Source organism: Periplaneta americana, chromosome 13, assembly GCF_040183065.1.
Source record: "Periplaneta americana isolate PAMFEO1 chromosome 13, P.americana_PAMFEO1_priV1, whole genome shotgun sequence".
Classification (NCBI taxonomy): Eukaryota; Metazoa; Arthropoda; class Insecta; order Blattodea; family Blattidae; genus Periplaneta; species Periplaneta americana.
The window spans coordinates 124026261-124054134 of NC_091129.1; the positions used below are offsets into that span (position 1 = coordinate 124026261).

The 27874-nt window shown below is 36.1% G+C and overlaps 2 protein-coding genes across 2 annotated transcripts in view; both read left to right on the forward strand.

The window, feature by feature from the left end:
* The window catches only part of LOC138712359 (kielin/chordin-like protein), a 51918-nt gene extending 34530 nt beyond the window's left edge, over positions 1-17388 (forward strand). Inside the window, exons 4-8 of the mRNA XM_069844025.1 lie at positions 2157-2275; positions 6645-6782; positions 9928-10059; positions 13701-13754; positions 17018-17388. Of these exons, the coding sequence (XP_069700126.1) occupies positions 2157-2275; positions 6645-6782; positions 9928-10059; positions 13701-13754; positions 17018-17160 (586 nt within the window). The 3' untranslated portion in view covers positions 17161-17388. The remainder of the gene's footprint in view (positions 1-2156; positions 2276-6644; positions 6783-9927; positions 10060-13700; positions 13755-17017) is intronic.
* Positions 17389-26941: 9553 nt separating this feature from the next.
* Positions 26942-27874, forward strand: part of MFS3 (major facilitator superfamily transporter 3) — a 50511-nt gene continuing 49578 nt past the window's right edge. Inside the window, exon 1 of the mRNA XM_069844027.1 lies at positions 26942-27094. Coding sequence (XP_069700128.1) covers positions 27001-27094 — 94 coding nt within the window. The 5' untranslated portion in view covers positions 26942-27000. The remainder of the gene's footprint in view (positions 27095-27874) is intronic.

The window sequence follows — 27874 nt, forward strand, 5'->3', positions numbered from 1 at the left end:
AGTAAAGTAACAAAGTAAGATATTTGTAAAAACTCAAAACTTTGACATTTAATCATGGTCGAACAAAAACAGTCGTATACATCTTGCCTATAATGTTAGACGCTCGTATGAAAATTATGAAACTCGCTTACGCTTGTTTCATAAACATGCTCGCACCTTAATTATTACCATTATAGGCTTGTCGAATAATATACTATTAACTTACAGTCTTGAACTGATTTCAACGTTTGTTCTGTCGTTCATTTTGTAGAAAAAGTACGATTTCAGCGAGAAATGAAAAACAAATGTTTCCCATTGTAATTTTCTTTCTTTCTTTCTTTCTTTCTTTCTTTCTTTCTTTCTTCCTTCCTTCCTTTCTTCTCTTTTAATGTATGATAAATTAGCAACCGTGCCACTTAGTCTGCTAAAACTAAGAACAGACTTCTTACACGTTTACTGGAAGTTTTCCCCGTTTTTGTAGTGTCATACACCACCACCGTTAGCTGGAGCAGAGATTCGGGCAGCAGATACTCGTACCTAACGATGACTAATGCCCTTGGCTCACTGTTGATGGCATCTTTTCAGTACACAAACATTTAAACTTTCACCTGTAAATACGAGTATTGATTTAAGACAGCGAGAACCTCTTCTAATGTACATTTTCCCGGGCCCCTTAACACAATAACTTTCTACCTTTGCTGAATAAGAGGTAAGAAAATCTTTTTATATAAGTAATATGATATATTTTTCCAATTTGCAAATTATTGTAAACTGAAGTTAATAAATTAACTTTACACAAATTGTCTTTGTTATCTGTGGAATAATTACGGCTTTTTAAAATGAAAATTAAGATACATTTATTGCTGGGATTCCATGGTATTTTATTATATTTTTCAAAATGACATAAATCAAATTTTAGTTTGAAAACTCACTTGCGGACCCCTAACTAATAATTCTCGGGCTCCCCACGGGTCCGTAGACCAATGCTTTAACCCTTTGCAGAATAGTGGTTGTTCAGAATAATTCTCGGGTTCCCCACGGGTCCGTAGACCACTGCTTTAAGCCTTTGCAGCATAGTGGTTGTTCAGAATAATTCTCGGTTCCCCACGGGTCCGTAGACTACTGCTTTAACCCTTTGCAGAATAGTGGTTGTTCAGAATAATTCTCGGGTTCCCCACGGGTCCGTAGACCACTGCTTTAAGCCTTTGCAGCATAGTGGTTGTTCAGAATAATTCTCGGGTTCCCCACGGGTCCGTAGACTACTGCTTTAACCCTTTGCAGCATAGTGGTTGTTCAGAATAATTCTCGGGTTCCCCACGGGTCCGTAGACTACTGCTTTAACCCTTTGCAGAATAGTGGTTGTTCAGAATAATTCTCGGGTTCCCCACGGGTCCGTAGACCACTGCTTTAAGCCTTTGCAGCATAGTGGTTGTTCAGAATAATTCTCGGGTTCCCCACGGGTCCGTAGACTACTGCTTTAACCCTTTGCAGCATAGTGGTTGTTCAGAATAATTCTCGGATTCCCCACGGTTCCGTAGACCACTGCTTTAACCCTTTGCAGCATAGTGGTTGTTCAGAATAATTCTCGGGTTCCCCACGGGTCCGTAGACCACTGCTTTAACCCTTTGCAGCATAGTGGTTGTTCAGAATAGTTCTCGGGCTCCCCACGGATCCGTAGACCAGTGCTTTAACCCTTTGCAGCATAGTGGTTGTTCAGAATAATTCTCGGGCTCCCCACGGGTCCGTAGACCACTGCTTTAACCCTTTGGAGCATAGTGGTTGTTCAGAATAATTCTCGGGTTCCCCACGGGTCCGTAGACCACTGCTTTAACCCTTTGCAGCATAGTGGTTGTTCAGAAGAATCACCTTTTTCTTTCTTTCTAAATTTTATGGCACGGATATTCCACCAAGGAACCACCTCTTGAGTATACATATATGTGCCATTTGTGTTTTGAAATTGTGTGCAGAGTTAAAATGTTGAAAAAAATTGATCGAAGCTTTGTTTTGATCCATGAAATGAAAAACATAAAAAATTAATTTGTGCTGCAAAGGGTTAAGGGTAGAAACTATCCATCGACATGTGTTCTGCTAATTAGCGAAATGTGAATGAAAACTAGGGAGCTTACTGTGATTACAAAAGCAATACGCAAACTACTGTCTTGAATTGTATGTTGCAGGGCACAGGTGATATGCGCAGACGTGGAATGTCCCGAACTGTTCCAAGGGCCTCTCTCAGACCCCAACTGCTTCCGCCAGTACAAGTTGGACAAGTGCTGCTCTGTCAACACTCACTGCAGTAAGTACAGTAAGCCTACTACGAAAATATTCTCCTCACATACTATAGGGTTAATGTTAATAAGAGCACACAAAGTTGTAAAAAGGTCACGGAAATTCACATAATTTCTCATTTTATGTTTTGCACAACAACTCAGTTCATTTATCGTGTGATTGCTTATAGTTTTTTCTTCTTGAACTAGTATTCAAAAGACATACGTAAATGAAAAAAGAAGTATTTAAATATGCTTCCAGATGAAATAAACTTGCGTTTTCTGGATTACTCACAAAAAGCATTCATTGATTGTCGACCTCGGAAGGATTAGAATAAACTCAACCATCAACGTTCAGTACAAGAAGAAAGAGCTATTGGCAGTGAAGTATGAATTATTCGAATCTTCAATATTGAGATGCAAGAGATTAATATTTTTTTGATAGATTACCTGCAAAGTTTCAACGTTGGTCACACATACCCAGTAATAAACTTGTTTTAAAATAAATATTATGTTAAAGAATTACAACTTTTTATTCATTAACTTATTCTTTAAATCACTTTAATTTGTGAAATTTGATATTGTACAATGTTTTGTGCGAGATCGTGCGTATTTGCTTGCTTTCCGCACAAAACCAATACGCGGTAAGTGTGAAATACCACATTCAGTATTCCCAACGTAACACACATAACAATTTCCCTATTCTTACCGCTTAAGCGTCATATTAATTTTACTGCTTTAGGCTTTTAACATATTATTTTTAAAGACGTTCAATATAGCAATAATTACAAATTGGAAACTTACCACTGCAATTTCACCTAAATTGCACTGTTAATTATTGTTTTTAAATATTTGCAAAAATTAAGTAAACTCTACAACACCACAAAAGTTACTGCATTTGTAATGCAAGTAACATTAAGGAAGCCGTGAAAAAATCAACAAGATTCCAGACTCGACATAGACTGGGGGGAAAAAAAAAGACAGACTTATATCACGGCCTGCTGCAGTATAGTAAACACAGAAAACATTTTATAGGAACAATGTTGAATATAGATATATTTGTTTTCCAAAGTTGCCGTCATTGAACAGAAACCAAGATGGAGATTTCATTGCAACTAATTAGAAATTCCTCTTTCAGGTATGTAATAAACGATCTTCGCACAAAATAATGTACGATACACGAGCGGTATGTTTGTTTTCATGTTCTCGGAAATTAAAAAAGCTCAACTACGTTTCGCTTTTTCAATCTTTTCCTCGAACATGAAAACGTCAACATACCGCTCTTGTAACGCATATTACTATTGTGTAATGTATATGTAAACTACCAGAAAAAACATATAGAGCTCTCTGAAAAGAATTCCAGAAATAATAATAATTTCTCTAAGGTTCTGGCTGATATGTACATCTATTATCAGGCAGTACGAGTACATCTCACTTGATGATACGTGTCAGAGGAAGAACAATTGTTTATATGCATCTGAAGTCTGATTAGTGTAATATGTAGCTGGTCGGCGATGTATGCAATGGAGAGGGAAAGTAACTGGCCATCCTACCCCATTACCTTCTGGCCTAATTGCCTTATAAGTGGTGCCTTCTTGGTATCACTTGTGAGGTTCAGATCTGTCTTCGAACAATTGACTAAACAAGAACAGCAACAACAACAACAACAACAACAATAATAATAATAATAATAATAATAATAATAATAATACTTAATAATAAATTTATTCAAGCCGAGTTCTCAGAGATCCCCCTCTTTTTTCACATATAATAGGATCTGGTACGAAGTTATTTTCATGCTTTAATTTCTACCTTACGATATTCACAACAAACAATAGCAACTCCCGTCCCGTCCCGTCCCAACTTTGAATCTTGAGCTAACCGATGGGTCAGGGAAGTTAATAAATGTGTTTAGAAAGAGGCGAGTAAATAAAAATGTACATTCACTATAACGCAGTAAGTTAAGCAAGTGCAAGGGTAGTAGCTTATCTCAACAAGAATATGCAGTATTTAAAAATATATACGCGGCTTTTCAGACAATCAAGAGGCTACACTTAAGGACTGTTTATGTAAATTACCGTACTCAGAATTTTCTGCACTGCTTGCTTATACTTTCGATTAAGTTACTTGTAACGTTTCGGTTATATTTTAAAGCTACAAGAACATCATTATAGCCGATTTTGAGTAAGTTTCAATTCTGTGCTATTTTCCAATACATCTATTAAGTTTCAGTAGAAATACTTCAGTTTTCTGTGTATCATTCCTGATTGAATTGGCTCAGAAATATTGTTTGTGTACAAAGTTCGGCCAACAGCTTAAAAAGAAACTTTGTGCATACAAAAAATAACATCACAATGTATATTTTTCAGGTACCCCTGGATCATAAAAACGTGTATTTCAGATAGAACATCTAAATCAATTTTTACAGCATCACAGCACTTTGTAATAATATGTCGTATAATGAGAAAGTAAAACAAAAAAACCTTAGATAAGGCAGCTTGCTTCTTAATTTACATTAACGTATCGGGGACCTGCATAAATCGGATGTAACCTTCATCTAGATCTGACCTGCTTTAGAAGGAAGAGGTCAAATCTTAAGCAGATATTATTACATTGAATTGTTCAAAGTCAGGATAATTTTAAAATCACTAAAACTTCGTTAACATATTTTTTCCTAATTCATCGCGTATTGACATGAAGTCATTTAAGACTCCCCCAATTTTTTGGCGTGTATGTATCCGTATGTATCCTGTTCTGAGGTTGGGGCACCTATTAAGTCAGATTCTGTTAGCCTCGTATGAAGGAAGACATAGGAGTATGGACGTAGACAGCACGGATGAAAGTGAGGGGGAAAATGACGGCAAAATGAACCCAGGTTCTAACGCCGAAAGTTACCAGCATTTACTTTTAATGGGTTGAATGAAAATTCCGAAAGAACCAGGCAACTTGTCTCAACCACGATTCGATCTCGGACCTTCTAGTTTCGCAGTCAGACACGCTGACCAATAGTCCGAAGCAGTGGATATAATACTTACGTAAAAGTAAATCGTCATTTAATTCATAAAGAGTGGGTTTATTCATTTAAAAAAGATTTCATATAAAATTAAAATATATCTGCCATTTTGTTCTTCTATCAAGTTATTATTTTATTACTAAAGATACGTATTTTACTTAGAACCAAATTTTACTATACATAGGTGTACATACTAATAAACTACTGTTCTCAGACCAGGAGATTAACCGTGAAAAGAATGTGCTTACTATTGCGTCATCTATTGGAGCGAAGTAGATAGATAATATTACCGTTATAGCGTCAGTTTAAAAAACATGCGCTCTCCTGCATATGTTATTTCCTGTAAGGAGGGATTAAAAGACCAGGAAATTAACCGTGATCTAATTTTGTAACTAGGGTAGTATAAGTGTGTATCAGTGTTATCGTTTGTGCTTTGAGAGTTAGCCAATGGAGATGCGCGTACCCACGTGTGTGACCTTATGACACCTTATGACATCAACATTCGTTCACAGCATTGCCCCGCTGCGTCTCATTCCCTTGAGACTTTCTCCTGGTTGGAGTACAGTAAACTAAAAAGAAATAAATTTGTGAGATTAACCTCATTTGGGAAGTAAATTTTCAGTATTAATAAAATAATCATAACAATACAGTTCTCCCACGTAATTCCTTTCGCGACCTGACTACTTATGGAACCAACCATCTATAACGCTACATCCACAGAAGGCTTGTTTTTTTTTTCTTTGTCACGTCACAGATTCTATGGGTAGGTTTATGTGTAATATACAGTGTGTTAAAAAATTATGGAATATTACTCATAACTTCTTAAATTTTAATTTTACAAAAAAGAAGTGTTATATAAAAACTGTTGGAGATAAACCATACAATATGATAACAGTGCTCGAAAAAAGTTAGTTATTCAGACATATAAGGTGTGACAATAAAATTTAATTTTTTAAATGGAATCCTACATTAAAATTTACATATTCCGAATCTCCATTAAATGTTACGTATGAATGTGTAGAAACTTTACTACCCATCCACCCGTTTCATGTTTTTTAACTATGTATTACTCTTATTTCATGGATTTCAAACGTGAGACAAATAAGTGTATAAAATCATGCTGAGTAGGACATAAAATTAAATAAAAAACTATTACTAACCAAACTTTACAACATATGCACAAAATGAGAAACAAGTTGGTAAACAAAGAAACAAATGCTAGGAAGGTGATAAAAACAAACAAATGCTAGAAAAGTGATAAAATTGTAACGATAAACAGTTATGATTGATTGAAACACGTCCTTGCGTACCGTTTTATTGGTCAAAAGTAATATGACGTAGTAAAAGTGTACTAGTTACTTTTAATACTAATTCTTTGATTTCAGACTCCAACGCAACGGAAAAGCAGCAAACACCAAAACTCTTCGAATGTCAGTACGACGGAAATACATATAAAGAAGGTCAAGTCATCTACCCAGAAGACGCACCCTGCAAGAAATGCATCTGTCAGAATGGATTCAATGGTAACTGTAACAACTTGTCGACTTCGCGCTTATACAATACATGGCACAGTGATCAAATCTGATTGGCAGTTTCACACACTCGCTATTCCAGCCCTTGAATTATACGAATTGTTTCTGCCCACAATTTTTTACTAAACTGTCCATCTATTGAAGTATTATACAATACACGGGCACAATGATCAAATCTGATTGGCAGTTTCACACACTCGCTATTCCAGCCATTGAATTATACGAATTGTTTCTGCCCACAATTGTTTTACTAAACTGTCCATCTATTGGAGTATTATACAATACACGGGCACAATGATCAAATCTGATTGGCAGTTTCACACACTCGCTATTCCAACCATTGAATTATACGAATTGTTTCTGCCCACAATTTTTTACTAAACTGTCCATCTATTGGAGTATTATACAATACACGGGCACAATGATCAAATCTGATTGGCAGTTTCACACACTCGCTATTCCAGCCATTGAATTATACGAATTGTTTCTGCCCACAATTTTTTACTAAACTGTCCATCTATTGGAGTATTATACAATACACGGGCACAATGATCAAATCTGATTGGCAGTTTCACACACTCGCTATTCCAGCCATTGAATTATACGAATTGTTTCTGCCCACAATTTTTTACTAAACTGTCCATCTATTGGAGTATTATACAATACACGGGCACAATGATCAAATCTGATTGGCAGTTTCACACACTCGCTATTCCAGCCATTGAATTATACGAATTGTTTCTGCCCACAATTGTTTTACTAAACTGTCCATCTATTGGAGTATTATACAATACACGGGCACAATGATCAAATCTGATTGGCAGTTTCACACACTCGCTATTCCAGCCATTGAATTATACGAATTGTTTCTGCCCACAATTTTTTTACTAAACTGTCCATCTATTGGAGTATTATACAATACACGGGCACAATGATCAAATCTGATTGGCAGTTTCACACACTCGCTATTCCAGCCATTGAATTATACGAATTTTTTCTGCCCACAATTTTTTACTAAACTGTCCATCTATTGGAGTATTATACAATACACGGGCACAATGATCAAATCTGATTGGCAGTTTCACACACTCGCTATTCCAGCCATTGAATTATACGAATTTTTTCTGCCCACAATTTTTTACTAAACTGTCCATCTATTGGAGTATTATACAATACACGGGCACAATGATCAAATCTGATTGGCAGTTTCACACACTCGCTATTCCAGCCATTGAATTATACGAATTGTTTCTGCCCACAATTTTTTTACTAAACTGTCCATCTATTGGAGTATTATACAATACACGGACACAATGATCAAATCTGATTGGCAGTTTCACACACTCGCTATTCCAGCCATTGAATTATACGAATTTTTTCTGCCCACAATTTTTTACTAAACTGTCCATCTATTGAAGTATTATACAATACACGGGCACAATGATCAAATCTGATTGGCAGTTTCACACACTCGCTATTCCAGCCATTGAATTATACGAATTGTTTCTGCCCACAATTTTTTACTAAACTGTCCATCTATTGGAGTATTATACAATACACGGGCACAATGATCAAATCTGATTGGCAGTTTCACACACTCGCTATTCCAGCCATTGAATTATACGAATTTTTTCTGCCCACAATTTTTTACTAAACTGTCCATCTATTGGAGTATTATACAATACACGGGCACAATGATCAAATCTGATTGGCAGTTTCACACACTCGCTATTCCAGCCATTGAATTATACGAATTGTTTCTGCCCACAATTTTTTTACTAAACTGTCCATCTATTGGAGTATTATACAATACACGGGCACAATGATCAAATCTGATTGGCAGTTTCACACACTCGCTATTCCAGCCATTGAATTATACGAATTTTTTCTGCCCACAATTTTTTACTAAACTGTCCATCTATTGGAGTATTATACAATACACAGACATAGCTAATGATCAAATTTGATTGGCAGTTTCACACAATTGTTGCAAAATTTTTGTTATAGATACATTATTTTGTTTTGTACGGGTTCCTAATTTATATATTTCTCTACTAAATGAGACTGTGTTAAATCGACAATCCATCTAATCAAATAACATGAAATGTTGCTCTATATACACATCATATGAGCCGTTCAGAGCAGAAGTGGTGTAAGTCAAAAATGGATAATGAGAGTTGAAGTAAACATTCTGTAAAATACAGCGCAAAGTATCAATTAATATTCAATTTATTAAAATCTCGGTCTATGCCTCTCACCACGGCGAATAGATTGAGATTTTCTTTTACAGCCACTTCATACAGTCTGCCAGTACATTGAACGTCATAAAGAACAAGCCTAGTCTTCAGTTTTATATACTGTATAATAATTTTAAACGACTTTAATTTCATAATTCAGGCATACCGCATGCCTCTCAATATATTGTATTATAATTATGTTCACTGGAAGGCTTTCTATCTGTATGTCAATTTTAATTTTAAGACTATGTACGTACGCCATTCAACCTTTTTATGTAAAGTATGCATGGTTAGACTATTTACTAATGTTTTATAAATGTGTTTAAATAGTATTTTCACCTAGTTCAAATGTTTGTTTGTTAGAAAACTATCACCTGAAGATGACTTGAAAGTAAGTCAAAAATATTCGTGACGTATATTAACATTTTATCTTTATGTAACAGAATCCATTTCTGCCATCTTAACATGACAAGTGATTGACTGAAAAGTAAAAAAACTAATTTATATCATATTATTTCACAAACTTATATGAACTCAACATGACCTTTACATCCACTTGTTTAGTTTACAATTATAGAATTAATCTTTCTTCTCAGTTATCTTATATATTACTGTATGAATTTAGTTAAATATTCTTAATCAGATGTATGTGGGGAAAATCTTAAGAAATATAGTTGGAAATCATCAAATCATGAGTGTCATGCCTTCCGCTATGATTAAGTTAATAAATTTCTGGCATGTGTTTAATTGCAAACAAGGAAATAAAACTTTAGGAATTTATTAAATCATGCTCAAAATAAAAAGATATATGATGGTGATGGTAATTACGAATAATGTTAATGATGATAACAGCAACAATGATGATGACAATCTTTAAATATTGCATGAAACACTCACAGGAACGTTGGATGGACCTTGGTGTCAGGAGATATCATGTGGAATCGAGCTTCACTACAGCAGACAACTCAGTGACGGCTGCACTCCCATTTACTACGGAACTAAAGGCTGCTGTCCCATTGACTGGCGTTGCCGTAAGTATACAACTGTTGTGCATTCACGAATGTTAAGGACACACCAAGGTGAAACTTGAATTTCCTTAACCGTTTAAAAATTTGTACACTTATCCTGCTGCATACAAAAGCCTCTTTACAAAATTGCATCTCATTTGGTCCAAAATTGTATGAATTATGAACAGTTTTGTAAATTTGAAATTGTATTTTGAAAACTATTATTCTTGCTACAAATTTCACAATTTTTGCCTGCAATTTGCTCCACATATCTTTCGAACTCCCTGAAACATACCTTGCTACTTAGAGTAAAGTTGACTAATTCCGTGATACGTTTTTTTACTGAATGTCACGGGGTTGAGTATCTTGCTAGGAAGTTCACCGGTCTCAAAAGTTGGCGAAAAATGTAATCTTTCGAGAAATATGTCTGGCACTATGGTCGAACGGCAAAGCTTTGACTGACATTCAGTTTAGAAACGGTATCACGGAAATAGGGAACTTTACCCTACTTGTTTCACATTATTCTACAAGTGCCAAGAAAAAATATTTTATGTAGTCAAATATAAAATTAGGTAAAAATTGTGATGTCTAACAGAAAAATATTTTTTCTGAAAATTCTTGATATTGAAAGAAAATCCTTATAGAAAGTTTTCTTAAGCACCCCTTTAAGAATACATACGAAAAATCATGCATATGATACAAAACTGGCGAAGGAGTAGCATTTTTAATAAAGTAATACGTAAGAAAAAATTGGAGGAAAGTGAGTTTAAAAGTTTAAAAGGGCCACTCAGGGTGTTCAAACTTTTAATTAAATGTCAGCCGAAACGTTTGATTGAAGGGTCCTATCTGCATGAAAATTTACGGAGAATTTCTCTGAATCATACAGTTTGTTGATGCCAAAAGCTAAACTCCTATTTTTAAAAAAGAAATTCACAAAATTAAATCTCTTAGAGCCGAAAAATTCCTAGAAAATTATAATATCAAAGAATTGAATATTGGTACGGAGCGAATAACAATTGTTACGATAACTAATAAATTCTGTAGGGCCAAAAATTAATCTTTACGTAGATTTTTCGCCCAATAGTACATATACTCTGGAATCCCGGCCACAAGTCACGCAATTGAGTGCGCTCCTTGTATAATGGCAGTTGACTTAATATATATATATATATATATATATATATATATCAACATAAGTTATATGTCGAACATGGAGTAAGGCCACAAAGGGAAAAACACTATAGGAGAGGGATTCGATCCTGTGCTGAGGATTGAAATTCGGCGTAGCTCAGTGGTTAGAGCGCTTGGTACGTAAAACCAAGGACCCGGGTTCGATCCCCGGCGCCGGAGCGGATTTTTCTAATAACAATTGTTGCCTGAGCCATAAGATTGAAACGGTGGGACCAAAAAGGTGTACTAGTATGGCCGTAAAATTATTACCCATAGTTCATCTCTTTTTCCGGTGTGTTTATCAGCTGTTTTGTTCATATCATTACTATAACAAATTGTTTCGTGTTGTTGTGAATATTTCAAAAGTGTAGTCAAGTTCAGCAGGTGTTATTTTTTTATTAAGTAACTAGTAAGCTACTATTATGTTCGGCTCAACTGCAGAATATGACCATTGATATGTTTCCCTATGCTTTAACATGTGAAGGAATGCTAATATCCTTCTTGATAAAAGAAAGAATGTGGAAATGAAGTGTTCAGTCCATGTCACAACCATAACACTTTTAATAAATATGCAGTGAAATGTACATGGATATAATAATCTGCTAATACTCCTGTTACCTCCACATCCGTTCTAATTCGTTTACGTATGACCGAAACCAATAGTAGCAACTGAATATTTGGCGATTGGCGGATTTCGCGGAGGATTATGGGGCATAGAAGGTGTAGTTTGACGTCATATGCGTCGCACCGATTTCAAGTATATTTGCTTGGATTGCTCCTTCCTGTCTTTTTACCTTCTCAGGCCTAGTATTATAAATAAGGAGCGGATTCCTATGCAATTAAATATTATTTTTGCGTGTGATAAAAATCAATTAACAAAGTTAAAAATTCCGAACATGAAGTTTCAAGTTTAAAACCCTAATTTTATTTCACATAAAAACACATATTTTCACAAAAAAATATGTAAATACATATTTTCAGGAAATCTATTATAAACACATAAATCTTGGAGTTTTTTTACTTAAATATTTTTTTTACAAGAACTTTTAAACATTTTAAAACTAAATCAATTATGTCACTCAGAAGTACGTTATATTTTTAAGAATTCTTGGTTGCTTCGTGTTTCTAAGCGCTGTGTGGTGTATCCGTGATCCATTTTTGTAATAGTATCGCCTCAAGTTCTGAGAACTGCTAGGCAGCATATCAGTGTTTTTATCAGAGAATAAATTAACATGGACAAGGAGGAGAGATGTTGCAACACATAATTAGGAATGTTTATTGTTGCTGAAGATGATTTCATTCCACGCTTTGTTTGTGAAACACAACAGATAAGAGCTCGGGCATGAACATTATTCAATTTAAACAAATCTCTCGCCTCTCGCTTATGTCCATCATGTAAGGCAATACGTCTTGTTGTGAGTCCCTGTTATCGGGCTTCGTCAATCGATATCCTTCAAGATATACTGAAAGATGGTTGTTTAAAAGACGATTTGGCTTTCCTATTAGCAAATCTAAGCTTTTTGTGCGACACCATAAAAAAACTCGAAACATCCATAAACACGTTGTCTGAAACAGGGAGGTGCGTGCCGTGAAAATTAAACTAGACTCGCTACCAGGTTCAGAAGTACAAGTACTAAGGGACAAATTCCAGAATGTGTTTGGGAAAAACAGTGGATATAAAAAAAAATGTGTAAAGTTGCTCAAGTATTGGAGGGTGTGCCTGTAGGTGAAATTGACGGTGTTTGTGTTTGTGACATTCCTCTCTTTAAATATGTCTGACGTCCTGTGATGTGGACAGATGGTTTTCACAGTATAAGTCGTTGCTCAGAGATAATCGGCATGCATTTGTGATGGAGAATTTGGAGATGACCTTTGTTGTTCACTGCAATTCTCGGCCAACTACTAGCACTCAAGTGTGGTTGGTGAGTACCTAGTAACATTTTTTTCCCAATCTAAGTAAGGTATTTTTGACATATTAAAAAATATATATATTTTTATTTTTAGCAAATATTTTCGTACCTTTTAGCACATAAAAATAGATATATTTAAATTTTTAGTACATAAAAATCCGCTCCCTAATTATAAATGTTGCTTCTGTACTCAGACACATCGTATGAATTAACATTTCAGTCAGTCCACCGAACCTATGTCTATTTATTACGTTAACTGTTTTCAATCGTTACTTAAACTAAAATACAAGCGCTGAGAGTTAAAGAATTTCAACGACGAAAAGTATTGTGTATCCACCCCAGTCATGTTGTGCATGATGCCTGAAACAATTTATGAGACACCGTGTACCATTAAACCTTTCAACCGATTACACCATTGTATTTCTCACATCTTTCAGGCCTGTAACAGTCTGGGAATGTTTTCTTTATCGGAGTATAGACCGATGTTAGAAATGGCTAAGCACAAACACTTTCAAGATTACAGAAATGTAGATATTATGTCACTTTTAAGAGTTTTAACTGATCGTTTTTCTTTATTTTTAATAGCTGCTGCGAGTGATTCCTTTCTACCTACTACACAAGCGTCATCAAAGAACTCAGGTAATTATGAGTGGTTACTATATTTTTCATTGATGGCTCTGATACTTGGAGGCAGTGAACGAACTTATCAATGAAACTATTGCTGAAAAAATTAATTTAAATGTAAGTTAATATATGAATATTTAAAGAAAATAATCTGCCCTCATTGCGGATAGAGGAGACGGCCTCCAGATATGGAGGGTAGCTGCGAATATATTGAATAAGCATCGTGAACAGCCGATAAGGGGTGGTCCTCCAGCTTGGGGGTTGGGCGAAGGGCTAACAAGCCATCACCGTAAAAAACAGCTTGTTACGAAACCTAACAATAAGCCTCGGAATGGGGCGAATCCAGAAATGCATATAGAGTGTTAGTTGGGAGGCCAGAGGGGAAAAGACCTTTGGAAGGCCGAGACGTAGATGGGAAGATAATATTAAAATGGATTTGAGGGAGGTGGGATATGATGGTAGGGACTGGATTAATCTTGCTCAGGATAGGGACCAATGGCGGGCTTATGTGAGGGCGGCAATGAACCTCCGGGTTCCTTAAAAGCGAGTAAGTAAATAAGTAATCTGCCCTCAATGACGGTGACCATAAAGATCCAGAATAAAAGCACCATTTACACAGAATGTAACAAACATATTTTATTGTGTAGGTGGTACAGTTACATCACTTTAACTCTTGTTCCTAGATTTGGTGGAACTAAATTCATCTATGACAGAGAAGTAATGTAATAATTGGGTGGAGTTACGCAATAATAAATTAACCGACAATTTGGAAAAACAAAAGAATGAGATATTTGCACAAATATGTTGATGGCAGGCTTATTTTACTCGAAAAAAATCAAGAACGCGATATCTGAATTTTTCTGCTGTTTGTAAGCAAAAATTCGTTTATTGCATAAAATTCATTTATTTATTTTGCTTTGAAATATTAATTGAACTGCTGGTCTCTTATTAAAAATTGGTTAGCCTTTTTTGGTATTATTTATGCTTTTTTTTGTAATAGTATGAATGTTATAATACTTCTTGCATAAAATGTTTTATAAAAAAAGATTTATTTCAATGGCCAATATCTCGAAGCAGGTTTTTGGCGCTTGGTCTCTTATTGCGTCCAATTTTGAAGTCATGTTCAATAGACAAAATTTCCACAAACTGAACCTCTCTTGAAACGAAAGCGAATCATGGGTAGGCCTACTTCAGTTGTTATTCTTATGCCTTGGCAGAGGTGGTGTGTGTGATGTGCTGACACCATGTAATGTTTGAGGCTATTACTGATACCGATCAGTACTTTTCGCATAGAAACTTATAAAATGAATTTTTAAAATGCATGTAGAAAATACTTCCAATCGGCTTGTAACATATGGCTTGTACTGGTCTTCTATATCCATAGGCTACGTTCATAGTGCATTTTCGTCATTTCTTTATAATAGTCTTTTGTTTATTTTTTAATTTCCATCTCTGCCCACTACCACATATTGCACAAGGCCCACAATTTTATTACAATACACAGAGTGATCGTAGGTAATGTAATTAATTTCAAGGGGTTAATCTTCGAGATATTTCGAAAAGAACAGTTAAATACAATGTTTCTCGTTTTTGCTTACGTTTCGTTAGAAAAAAACATTTTTAATGAAATATTTAGTACTAACGTATTTTTACGATAACTATTGACTAAATTCCTAAAATCTTCAGTTAATTTAAGAGAGCATTGGATTCTCATAAATTATTGAACGAAGTTTAGTTTAGTTGTAGAAATTTAATCCGAACAAATGCAATTGTAAATTCAACGTAACCGTGACAATGTTGTACAAGATTATTTCACGGAGTCAACAGGCCTACATACTGGGAGTTGAGTTCATAGTGTGTCATGGCTCGCTGTATGCCGTCATGTGGCTACTAGATGAGCCTAGAGAATTCAATCTTCCTACACTTCCTCAGAAGCGTATTACCTATGTGCCAGAGAAGTTGCCTAGCAAGTACGGCGTTCATTCTGAAGAGTACTTACCGATACGTACGGTAACGCCGGTATTCGCAGGAATGTGAACTGTTTGGAAACACGTACTGAGGTGAGTTTTTTCTTACTGTCGGGATATGGGGAGAGGGTTAAGACGACTACTTACTTATTTGTTGTCATTAACTACGACAGTCAACATGGACACGGAGCATTTGATTTGTACTGTGGAATGTTGCCGTACGCAACCGATTATACAACAAATGCCCTGCGTACGACTTGCCCGCGCAAAACACAGTTCGAAAGAGGTCATGGCAGCACACAGACCGTACAGACCGCCATCTGTTGCTACGACGTTCAAGTTATACCGTACACGTTCTCAAGTTCAGATTGAACGCCTTGATTAATAGGCAACTTCTCTGACATAAAAGCTGAAACTCGCTTCAAATCGCTGACTCACAACAGTGACGTGATGATACACTTTGAAATGAACACTCAGTACATACTGCAGCTCGCAAGTACATTAGGGTGATGGAGGAGAGAACAAGAGCCGTAGACAATGAATTAATGTAAACAAACAATATTGCGTTTCAAGACAGCTCTGAAAATTTACTTTCTCTTATGTAAGTTTACCGGTTAATTTAAACATTTAAGAGAGAAACAACTATTTCTATCCATTTAGAATCTTGCGTACACTACTTTTAACACTTGAATATAAGTAATTGATCAACTAGCGGACTTACTCGTGCTAATTATGTACGTTTGTGCGGCTTACAGCTGTTTCGGTGCTTCATCACACCATCCTCAGAGCCTACTAGATCCCGGCGTCATCTCGAACTTCTCTGCCTGTTATGTGGGTGACTCCACTTTTCAACACCTTTCAACTGTCAAACGCACCCACATAACAGGCAGAGGAGTTCGAGATGACGCCGGGATCTAGTAGGCTCTGAGGATGGTGTGATGAAGCACCGAAACAGCTGTAAGCCGCACAAACTTACATAATTAACACGAGTAAGTCCGCTAGTTAATCAATTACAACTATTTCTAATTGAATGAAGCAAAATACAGCTTGTAGCTTCTCTCTACACGTTTAAAACAAAAAATTAAAAGCATACGCCAATCTTTATTTTTCCCTACGACATTAAAAACTTGAACATCTCACTTCTCTTTTCAAAATACGTCCCGTGACCGTCCGTTATCGATGGTTCTCGAATTTTTGTTGCCTTTGTTACTAAAGGAATCATCGCACAAAGCTACGTAATGTCATGACTAACAGTTCACCCGGTATAAGAGTATAATATATAATGATGGTGCTGAATGCTGTGTGTTTCAGAGTTCAAGTGCAAATTTGGGGACCTGAAGTTGAACATCGGAGACAAGCTGTCGGGCATCTCCAACAAGTGCGTCGAGTGCAGCTGTATTGTACCGCCAATGGTGTCCTGCACACAAAAACCTCACAACGAGTGTACGGAGTGAAACAAATGCACCTACACTGAGTACCGCACTAATAATCGTCCAGTTCACTTTTATATTAAATCATCTTAACTTACTTAAGTTCACGCTTATTTTCATTGCTAAAATATTATTACTAAAAATTAGAATATAGTTATCCAAAGTCTGTATTATGATTTGTAAATATATGCCTTAAATTATTGCACTAGTTGATGATAAAAAATCAGACGAATAAAACTGAGGAAAATAAAATGATTTTTTTTGAAAATATATTGATATATTAAAAAGTAACAGGGGATTCACCGAATCCCTACAATTGCGTGGAAAGTTTATGCCGTTCGAGATTGTCATTGAGAGCACGGTCGGGATTGTAAGAAAACTTGGGATTTTAAATAAATATTGATGTATTTATTTTCATCTCTGTCTTTATACTCCTCTCATTTAAATTTCCTCTCCTTAATTAATTCATAATAATATTGTTTCCTCCTTGTATGAAGCCTAGACTCGAGACAACAATGCAATCGATAGTCGAAACATACATCAATATGACGCCAATGAGTTGTTTGAAATAAAAGTGTAATGGAATAAATGATAAAAAAATTATTAAAACATTATCAGCCATCTAATGAGGGTGACCACAAAGATCTATAGCAATGATAGAATAGTTTCTACAAATTTGAAGACAATGCAGTCAATACAAAGACTTTTTTTATTTTTTTAGTTTAGTAGGTTATTTTACGACGCTCTATCAACATCTTAGGTTATTTAGCGTCTGAATGAAATGAAGGTGATAATGCCGGTGAAATGAGTCCGGGTCCAACAACGAAAGTTACCCAGCATTTGCTCATATTGGGTTGAGGGAAAACCCGGGAAAAAACCTCAACCAGATAACTTTCCCCGGCCGGGAATCGAACCCGGGCCACCTAGTGTCGCGGCCAGACGCGCTAATCGTTACTCCACAGGTGTGGACGACAATTATTTATATTCTAATAATAATAATAATAATAATAATAATAATAATATTTGGCTATTCAAAATTAATTAAAAAAATACGTACTTTAAATTGTAGAATTTGAAGTGAGTCCTTTAAAATTTTGGTTAAGGCGTTATTATAGAGAATTAGGTTAATTTGGAAATTAATACCGCAGTTAAGTAGGCCTACTTTAAAACTAGACTATATTAAATTAACTATTTCTGTCTTATACTCCGCGTATATATTAATTACTTCCATGTGTGCACGAATTAAGATTTTTGATTCGATTAATACTAAGTTGAACATTTCGTCAATATACCTAAATACGATTCCATAATGTTGTGGTATCGAACATTTGTAGAAACAAGTTCTGTGTTTAAAAAAAAAGCATGCAGAAAGTCGCAGGAAAAACCCAGTACGAAAAGCAGCTATCTCTTGGATTGATCTCCAAACGCCCAGATCTAACCCCTCCTGACTTCTTCGTGTAGAGTTTTGTTAGAGACATTATCTATTCACAGAATACATTGATGATCTGAGAGTAAAAATTTCACAAGCTTTTCAACAAATCACGCCTCTTATGTTACAACGGACATGGGCTGAATTGCATCACCGTTATGAGCTGTGCAGGGTGCGCAATGGGGGTCATGTTGAGTTCTGAGGAATCTCCCATCTTTCAGTGTTGTATGCACAAAGTTTCAACAAATAAAGTTCAGTAGTAAATGTTTTACGGTGTTTTTATTTTATCTATACCCAAACGGATCACTCTGTAGTTCCGTAGCTCTTTCTTGCTACAAACGCATACCACAATTTGTTACATAGCAACGTACAATGACACTTTTCTCCCATTAGCGAATCCCTGTCTCAGGGTATGATAATCGACCCACCATCAGGTTTGAAACGTATAAAGGACAGCCTGAAGACTTACATGAGGAGAAACGAGCAATCTACGTTCCAACCATCCCGTAATATAAAGATAAATACAAACTTCACGATATTAGAGTTACGGGATTGATGTTTGGAGCAAGAGGAACGATATCTAACTTCTCTTCTCAACTCTCTAAGACCCTAGGACGGCACAAATCTTTTTTGAATGAACTGGCCCTCCTCATAATTAGAGAGTCAGTCAAACATTTGCTTAATCACCTATTTGGACTCTAATTCAGTGTACTGAAAAAACTGACGCACAATTATCATTTTTCTTTTTCTTATTAGCTTTCATTGCTTCTTTACTTGTAACTTTTTTTTATTCTGTAAACTTAAACGGCCATTGTTTGTTTGTTTGTGTACTTGTTTACCATTTTTCTTACTCTGTTATCTTTCATTATCTATTTGTTCTTGTATTGTTTTGTATGCTTTGTTTAATGGCAGCCTCTAATTTGAGGAAGCTCTAGTAAATAAATAAATAGGATAAAATTTAATTTACTATGTAATTTTATGACGTAATGTTAATCGAAAAGCACTGATAAACGTCATTAAATAAAACTGATTACAAAAATAAAGTTATATTTTCAAGAGTCCGTACTTCTGAATAACCCCATATAATTTATTATGGTTATATCCTCATTTTGATAGACAAAGTGATTGTGTTCACAGAAATATGTCGTTATTTGGAACAAAATAATGTTTCATTAGGATCTATAAGTTCTGTCTACTATGTTGTTTTTCACGTCATTTGTTTGTTGATATTGAAGCAATTACGAACATTATTCTGACATTCAATAGAAAGTGAAGACATTCATTCGCACGAGCAGTCTCGCAGTTTGTAGTCTGATCCTTGTTATGTCATTCATATCTTATTATAATTATAGCAATGCACAATGCTTCTCTTCTCTCACGGGTAAGGGAAAATTCAATTGTATAAATTTAACGAAGCCGCGCGAGATGCTTCGGCATTTTCGTAAGTCATAAATGTCTTTAAAGTTTATTTTGTCCGATTACTGGAGCGGATTCCGCGGGTGAGATCGACGAAGCTTTATAAACCACCCGCTCTAAGTTAGCTTCCAACTGGAGGCCACAGAGACTTTGAAGGAGCCTTGAAGAAGAACGGAAGAAACCCTGGCAACCATTAAGAAAGACATAGGGAAAATAACTATTTATGTAAATAATGTAATATTTATCTAAACTGAATAAACAAGTATACTTCAATTCTGTAATGAACTCAAGAAGTTTTTACTCTTAAGTTACCCTGAAAAACATCCAAGTAGGCCTTTCATGTAGAGCCCGATCGCAAACTCGTGGCACCAACATGCGCGAGCTTCTTTCCGAGGCTTCGGAGTGGGGGATCCTGTGTGTGCGAGCGACTGCTTACCCATAAAGCGTACTGTTCAAACACCCAGCAAGACTCTTGGGCGAGTTCATGTAGGTGGGTGCCAATTCGTCTTTCGCGCAGGTGCCACGAGTTTGCGATCGGGGTCTACTTCAGTAAAGCACGTCTAATGGTAATATAAATATGAGTGAAATTGGCTAAACAAGTGACAGTGACAAGCTTTGAAAATCTTTGGCATTATGCAAAGGCGAGGTTTTCCATTCTCTCTCAATGTATCAACGCAATATTCGCCTTTTTCAACAGTAATCTCACTAAAGGTTTTGATTTATCTAGAGAAAATTAAACTCGAGTAGGATTTAATTGGCTATTAGACGATTAGAAGAAAATATATAAAGATTAGAAGAAATAAAGTACTATAATTAATAATAAGTACAATAAAATATTAATTCACTTATTAAAATTCTATTTCACTAATGTTAGCTTCACCAAAACGTTTGGACGGAGCCGCCATTTTCAGTTGACTATCTATGCGGTAAACAAATGACGATCGCAAAACATGTTTCATAGTACCGTAAAGAATTTGCAATTTGAAATGTTGTCAAACAAAGAAACAAATAGTAGGGAGGTGATAAAAACAGAAGAAAGTATATAAAGATTAAAAGAAATAAAGTATTCTAATACAATAAAATAGGTATTAATTGACTTAGTAAAATTATATTTCACTAATGTTAGCTTCACCAAAATGTCTGAATGGAGCCGCCATTTTCAGTCGACTATCTATGCGGGAAACAAATGACGATCGCAAAGCATGTTTTATAGAACTGTAAAGAATTTGCATTTTGAAATGTTGGCAAGCAAGGAAACAAATGCTAGGGAAGTGATAAAAACAAATGCTAGTGAAGTGATAAAATTGTAGCGATAAACAGCCATGATTGGTTGCAACACGTCCTTTCGTACCATTTTGTTGGTCAAAAGTAGTATGACGTAGCAAAAGTGTAATAGTTACTATAATTATTTCGGTTCAAAAACTGGAGACTGGCATACAGATGAAAATATGAAGCCAGAAGGTCGTGGATTCAATTCCCGATGACGTTATGAATATTTTTCTCGACTGATTTAATCCTTCCGAACGCACTACGGCCCTGGATTCACTCAGCTTCTAACAGAAATGAGTACCAGTGAATTTCTCTTTCGGAGTAAAGGCAGCGAGCAAGTGAGATTAATATTCCTTACTTACTTACAAATGGCTTTTAAGGAACCCGAAGGTTCACTGCCGCCCTCACATAAGCCCGCCATCGGTCCCTATCCTGTGCAAGATTAATCCAGTCTCTATCATCATATCCCACCTCCCTCAAATCTATTTTAATATTATCCTCCCATCTACATCTCGGCCTCCCCAAAGGTCTTTTTCCCTCCGGTCTCCCAACTAACACTCTATATGCATTCCTACTGCTACTAATGTGGATTGTCTGCGATGGTGGAGTTCTTGATCTCCCCCGCCCTGTGGGATCCAGTAGCCTGCATTAGGGATAACCTTACCTTTTTGTACCCTTAGGAGTGTCAAGTAAAAGGGCTCATAATATCTGATCAAATCTGTTAAAATGAGGCGCGTTTGTGCAACGGGAATGACGCATGATCTCAAAGGAGATCAGAAAAGAAACAGAGTACGTCACGGACTGGTTCACAATTTCTCAACAACACTATCACACGTGATGAAATTTGGCTGAGATACTTTCGTCCTGAAATACTACAGCAGCCTTGAAATATGCGGATTCTCAAGAATTCAAAATTACTCACGACAATTCTACTCGTCACCACGGAGAAGCCACTCACAGTCGAAAGAAACAGAGAAGTTGAGTACTAAAGAAAAAAGTGACTATTTATCGTCCATTCATAGTTTTCCGCCCAAATGCATGTCTTTCACTGCAAACCAAGGATTCTGCAATCTTTCGTACTTCCTGCCTTCCCCTTAATCTCCGTATACGATCTATTTATCTTCATGTTATCATCTGATATCTTCTTCTGTCCCGAACTTTTCTCCCATTCACCATTCCTTTCATTGCATCCTTCAGTAGCCAGTACTCTGCGAATTTATTTTTCTCTCCCTTATCAGTTTGAGTATTATTCTTTCTTCACTCCAATCTTTCTAGCAGAGCTTCATTTCTTATTCTGTCTGTCTATTTGACACGTTCCAGTCTTCTCCATATCCACTTCTCTTCACTTCGCCATACTGTTCATGTTTCTGCCACATACAGTGACATACTCCAAGCAAAGCACTTTACTATTCTCTAGTGTCTCCAGTATTTGTGGACCTGGAAAAGGCTTCTGACAGAATGGATTGAAATAAACATTTGGGGACCCTAAAGAAAATTGGTGTGGGGGGGGGGGGAAAGGAAGGAGGCCATTCAGTACCGGTAATCTTTATATGAAACGAGTCAAAGTCAAGATAAGAGAAGAAATGCTAGAGGAAATTGGAACAGGGACAAGAGTACGACAAGGATACCCTTTACCATCTACTCTGTTCAACATATACTTGGAGGATTTAGCGAAGAACTGTTTTCAGAAAATGGAAGGGGTGATAGGAGGAAGAAGAATAAAGTGTATACGATTTGCTGATGATATGGCGTTGTTAGCAGAAGAGACGATACTAAGGGATATGCTACTGGAATTAGATGACAGTTGTGAATAGTAGGGGATGAAGATAAATGCAAACAAGACGAAGAGCACGGTTATCGGAAGTAAAATGAAAAAGTAGGTGTGCGAAATCGAAATGGGACAGTAGAACAAGTGAACAGCTTTAAATATTTGGGCTGTACTAGTAAAATGAGCTGCTACCAGGAAGTCAAAAGGAGGATAACTATGGCAAAGAAAGCTTTTAACAGAAAAAGAAGCATCTTCTGCGAGATTAATCGAATTGCTATAATTACGTGAAACGTATGCTATTCGTGATTGTTATTGTGAGCGTAGTGGTTGGAGTTATAAGGATGTTTAGGGTTTGAAATGAAAATTTTGATAAGCTCAGAAAAAATTTATTCTTCATTGTGTAATCAACAGTCTACCAACATTTGACACTGCAATTGACTAAGTTCCAGAAACTGCTGTGAATGACGGTGTAAGTAATGATTCTGAAGATGACTGATAGAGCTTTTGATTTAACTTTGAAAAAGGAACGATCATTTAACGCACTCTTTATGTCATGACGTTCAAACTCTGTGAATGATTTCATTCAATTCAGCCCTAGTTGTGTTAAAACCATAATTCAGTCCGCAAAATGTGCTAATATGTAATTTGATACATGCATTATTTAGCAAAATGAAGTAAATATGTTTAAATTCAAAACCAGATTTTTCATAAACATTAAAACTTTCAAGTTTATTTATCTCAATACTATATTTTTGGACTTAACACCTTTTCCTTATAAGCCCACGATATCAGTGGTCATTCGTGCACACAGCAATTGCTGCGCACAACGGAATTCATTACCACTGCATTTAATTTAAATCGAACAGTAGCGGCTATACTCCTAGATTACACACAAGCCTTTGACAGAGTTTGGCATGCAGGCTTGATACATAAATTAATTAACAACAATTTAAATTGCCGCCTAGTGAAGCTGTTGGACAATTATATTCGGGGCAGAACGTTCCAGGTTAAACTGAACGACGTGCACTCCACGTCGCGAGGTATTAACGCTGGAGTGCCTCAGGGCAGCATTCTGGCACCGATACTTTTCCAAATTTATATTAATGACCTACCTTTTCATCAAAATTTCAACAATAGCATTCTAGCGCTATACGCGGACGATTCGGCAATTCTCACGGCATCGTGGAAGCCAAATGTTGCCATTAATAGACTACAAGGTCACCTACGTGACATTGAACCATGGCTCCTCAGATGGAGAATTAAATTAAATATATCAAAAACACAAGCCATATTATTTAGCAGGAGAAATAAATTCAATAGACCGGGCATAAATCACACAAAATTAGCCATAAATGGATCACAAATTGAGTGGAAAACTTCAGTAAAATATCTCGGAGTAACACTAGACAGACGGCTCAATTTCTCCGAACACGTACTACAAAAACTCAGACTTTCCAATGCTAGATTGGTGGAGCTTTATCCAATATTAAATAAAAGCAGACATCTAAACATACACACAGCTCTAACTTTGTATAAAACATTAATTAGGTCAGTAATACTATATGCTTGTCCTGCTTGGGGACATGCACCTATTACAGTCCGTAAAAAATTACAAGTTTTCCAAAACAAAATTTTAAGATTCATCACAGGACTTCCTAGAGTAACTCCTGTGAGATTGATTCATGAAGAACTAGAAATTCCGACAATTCAAGAATTTATTTCAAATCAAGCCTTCTACACGTACACCAAGTCGTACAGCAGTACAAACCCACTAATTTCTTCACTAGGAAATTACAACCCTGCATTAGACAAACATAAAAGACCTAAGAGCGTACTCCACCCTCTAGCTTGGAACGACAACGTACAAGACGAATACCAACTTGATCACTAAATAACCACTTGACTCTACACATAGACAAGTCTATTAATGCACTAATAATGTTATTTCTCTGTTTCAGGGTCATCACATTGTTGGCAGCATAGATGCATTGTTCTAATTGTAAACACTTTATTAATGTACCTTTAATGTATTTGTATTTTGAATAATGATTAAATCAAAACCTCCCACCTGAACATATTCTGACCACACTATAGCCAATTGGCTTGTCGTCAGCACGACATCTCATCCTGCTCTAGGTTTTTCCGTGGTTTCCCTTGAGCAATAAGACAAATGTCGGGATGAGCCCTAAAAGAAATGGGCCACGGACCACTTCCTTCCCCCCCCCCCACTCTTTCTCTTCTACTATCACAAAGAACTTGCTAATTTCTTAGATACGAACCCTGAATTATGATAATAGGGGAACATAAATATATTGTAAGATCACAGGGCTAACGGCTTCGAAGCTGGGTACCTGGTTCTAATGAAGTGCACTGGTAGCAATCTAACATGGGGGCATGAGATAGTTACTCTGCCTGCCATTAAAAATTCACTTCACTAAATCCCCAAGGTAAAAATAAATAAATAAATAAATAAATAAAAAATAAAAAAAAAATAAAAAAAAATAAAAAAAAAAGAGGGAAGTGAGAGAGTATGCGACGGTATGGAATACCGCCACTGGTTTCTATGGCCAGTGTTAGTGAAAAATGACATACAGTCACTGAAAAAAATGTGATCGTAAAAATTTGTTTATACATTTCTTCACAGCAAAGAGTACTATCTGCGTGCTTCGTAAATCTAAACCACAGCCTTCTGGAACTCTATTCAGTGTGTATTTAGACACGCTTATTTTATAAGCTCAACCCCTGGAATGCTTACAACGGTAGTATTTCAAGTATAGAAAGCTGTGGTTTGCAGGTTATGGTGGTCATTGTTGCCAATTTAGTGACTGTCATTTTTGTTGTTAATATTTGAGGAGAAAAATTCGCTCCGGCGCCGGGGATCGAACTCGGGTCCTTGGTTCTACGTACCAAGCGCTCTGACCACTGAGCTACACCGAATCCAATCCACAGCACCGGACCGAACTCTCCTCCTTCAATGTTTCCCTTTGTGGCCTGACTGTAAAGTTAGGCATATATGTTGACGTATATGTCCAATGTCAACTGCCATTATACTAGGAGCGCACTCAGTTGAGTGATTTGTTTGGCCGGGATTCCGCAGTTAAGTGCACAGTAATCTGTACAGATATATGCACTGCAGCTATGAGAATATTATAGATTTATTAATTTGTCCTACAGAATAATATCTGTAATATTGACAATTAATATTTGAGGAGAAAAATTCGCTTAGCACCGGACCGAACCTTCCTCCTTCAATGTTTCCCTTTGTGGGCTGACTCCAAGTTAGGCATATATGTTGACGTATATGTCCAATGTCAACTGCCATGCTGTTGTCCGGTGCTGTGGATTGGATTCGGCGTAGCTCTGTGGTCAGAGCGCTCGGTACGTAGAACCAAGGGCCCGGGTTCGATCCCCGGCGCCGCAGCGAATTTTTCTCCTCAAATATTAATTGTCAATATTACAGATATTATTCTGAAGGACAGATTAATAAATCTATAATATTTTTGTTGTTGTTGCACATTTTATTAATAATTAAGTAAGGACTTTGAAACTATGATAATATTTTAAATGGCAAGTCTCAATGGACATTGTAAAATAATCTAGTAAATAACTAAAGTAACTTGAAATGATTTTATTAAGAAATTTAATGTGTTGCGTAAGCTTCAAAGATTCGTGTTACTGACTGCACGAAACAATTTACTGCATACATCATTTATGTCTATGTTGTAAGGGAGAGGTATGCCTTTTTTTAAATTGAGGTATGCCAGAGGAAAATTTTGAGGCAGCGTAACGCCTTTGGTTTTTTCCCCACTTCCCTCACTGCAAGATATGATTTATCATTCAGCAACTTCTGCTGCATTCCATTTGTAAATTCCAGCCAAGCAAAGGTTAATATACATACAGCCAGTCAATTAAATTAATTCGTAGATAATCCTGGCGCTTCATGGAAAACAATGTTATCTGACGTGAGGATGAATGCTTATGCATGATGGACGAAAACAACACACAGTCTGCTTTTTGCTTGCGGAGTGACACCATGGCATTCAGACCTATTTCCTGGCTTGGCAACGCAATCTCAAGTATGTTCAGTGGAAACATGACCTGCTGGAAGGCAAGGTTATGGACACAAATAACTATAGTGACGGCTAAAAATTTGTTACCGTACTATATACAATAGTATATTACGATACAAGGTTGGAAAGTGCTTTTTACAAAATCGAGGGAAAGTTTGAAAAACGAGCAGAGTGAGTTTTTCAATTTCCGAGATTTTATAATGCATTTCACAAACGTGTATTGTACAACATTTTTTGTACGATCATATTTTTTTAAATTTCAAATACAATATATTTTGTATTGAAAATTTAGAGCATTATTATTCCAAAGTTTTCGCAAAATTATACTGTAATGGTAACTAAGTAACAATAAGTGCACTGTAATGGGTCTATTTCAGTACAGTTTTATGTTATGAAGAATGTTTTCCCTAGTAACAAGTTTCTGTATGGGAATTCTAAATTTTAAGGTTTAACAACAATAGCTGTAAATACAACAAAAAACACGATCGTGCAAAAAAAATATTGTAATTGTTTAATCTTACTTTGGATTAGGATAATTTTCTCATGTTAATTAAGATGTGAGGACAGACTTAAGATGAAGTATTTGTTTGGTTTTAATCGTACAATAATTATTTATTTATTCATTTATTTTATTTATTTTTGTGTGTATATTTCTTCCTAATGGTTAAGCTATGTATCCTGTTCCATTATTCACTATATAGTATATTTTTTCTATCTTAAAGGATCATGATGTAAAGTGAAGCGATATCTATTTGTCTGCCATTCAGCTTGCTTCCCTTCCTGCCA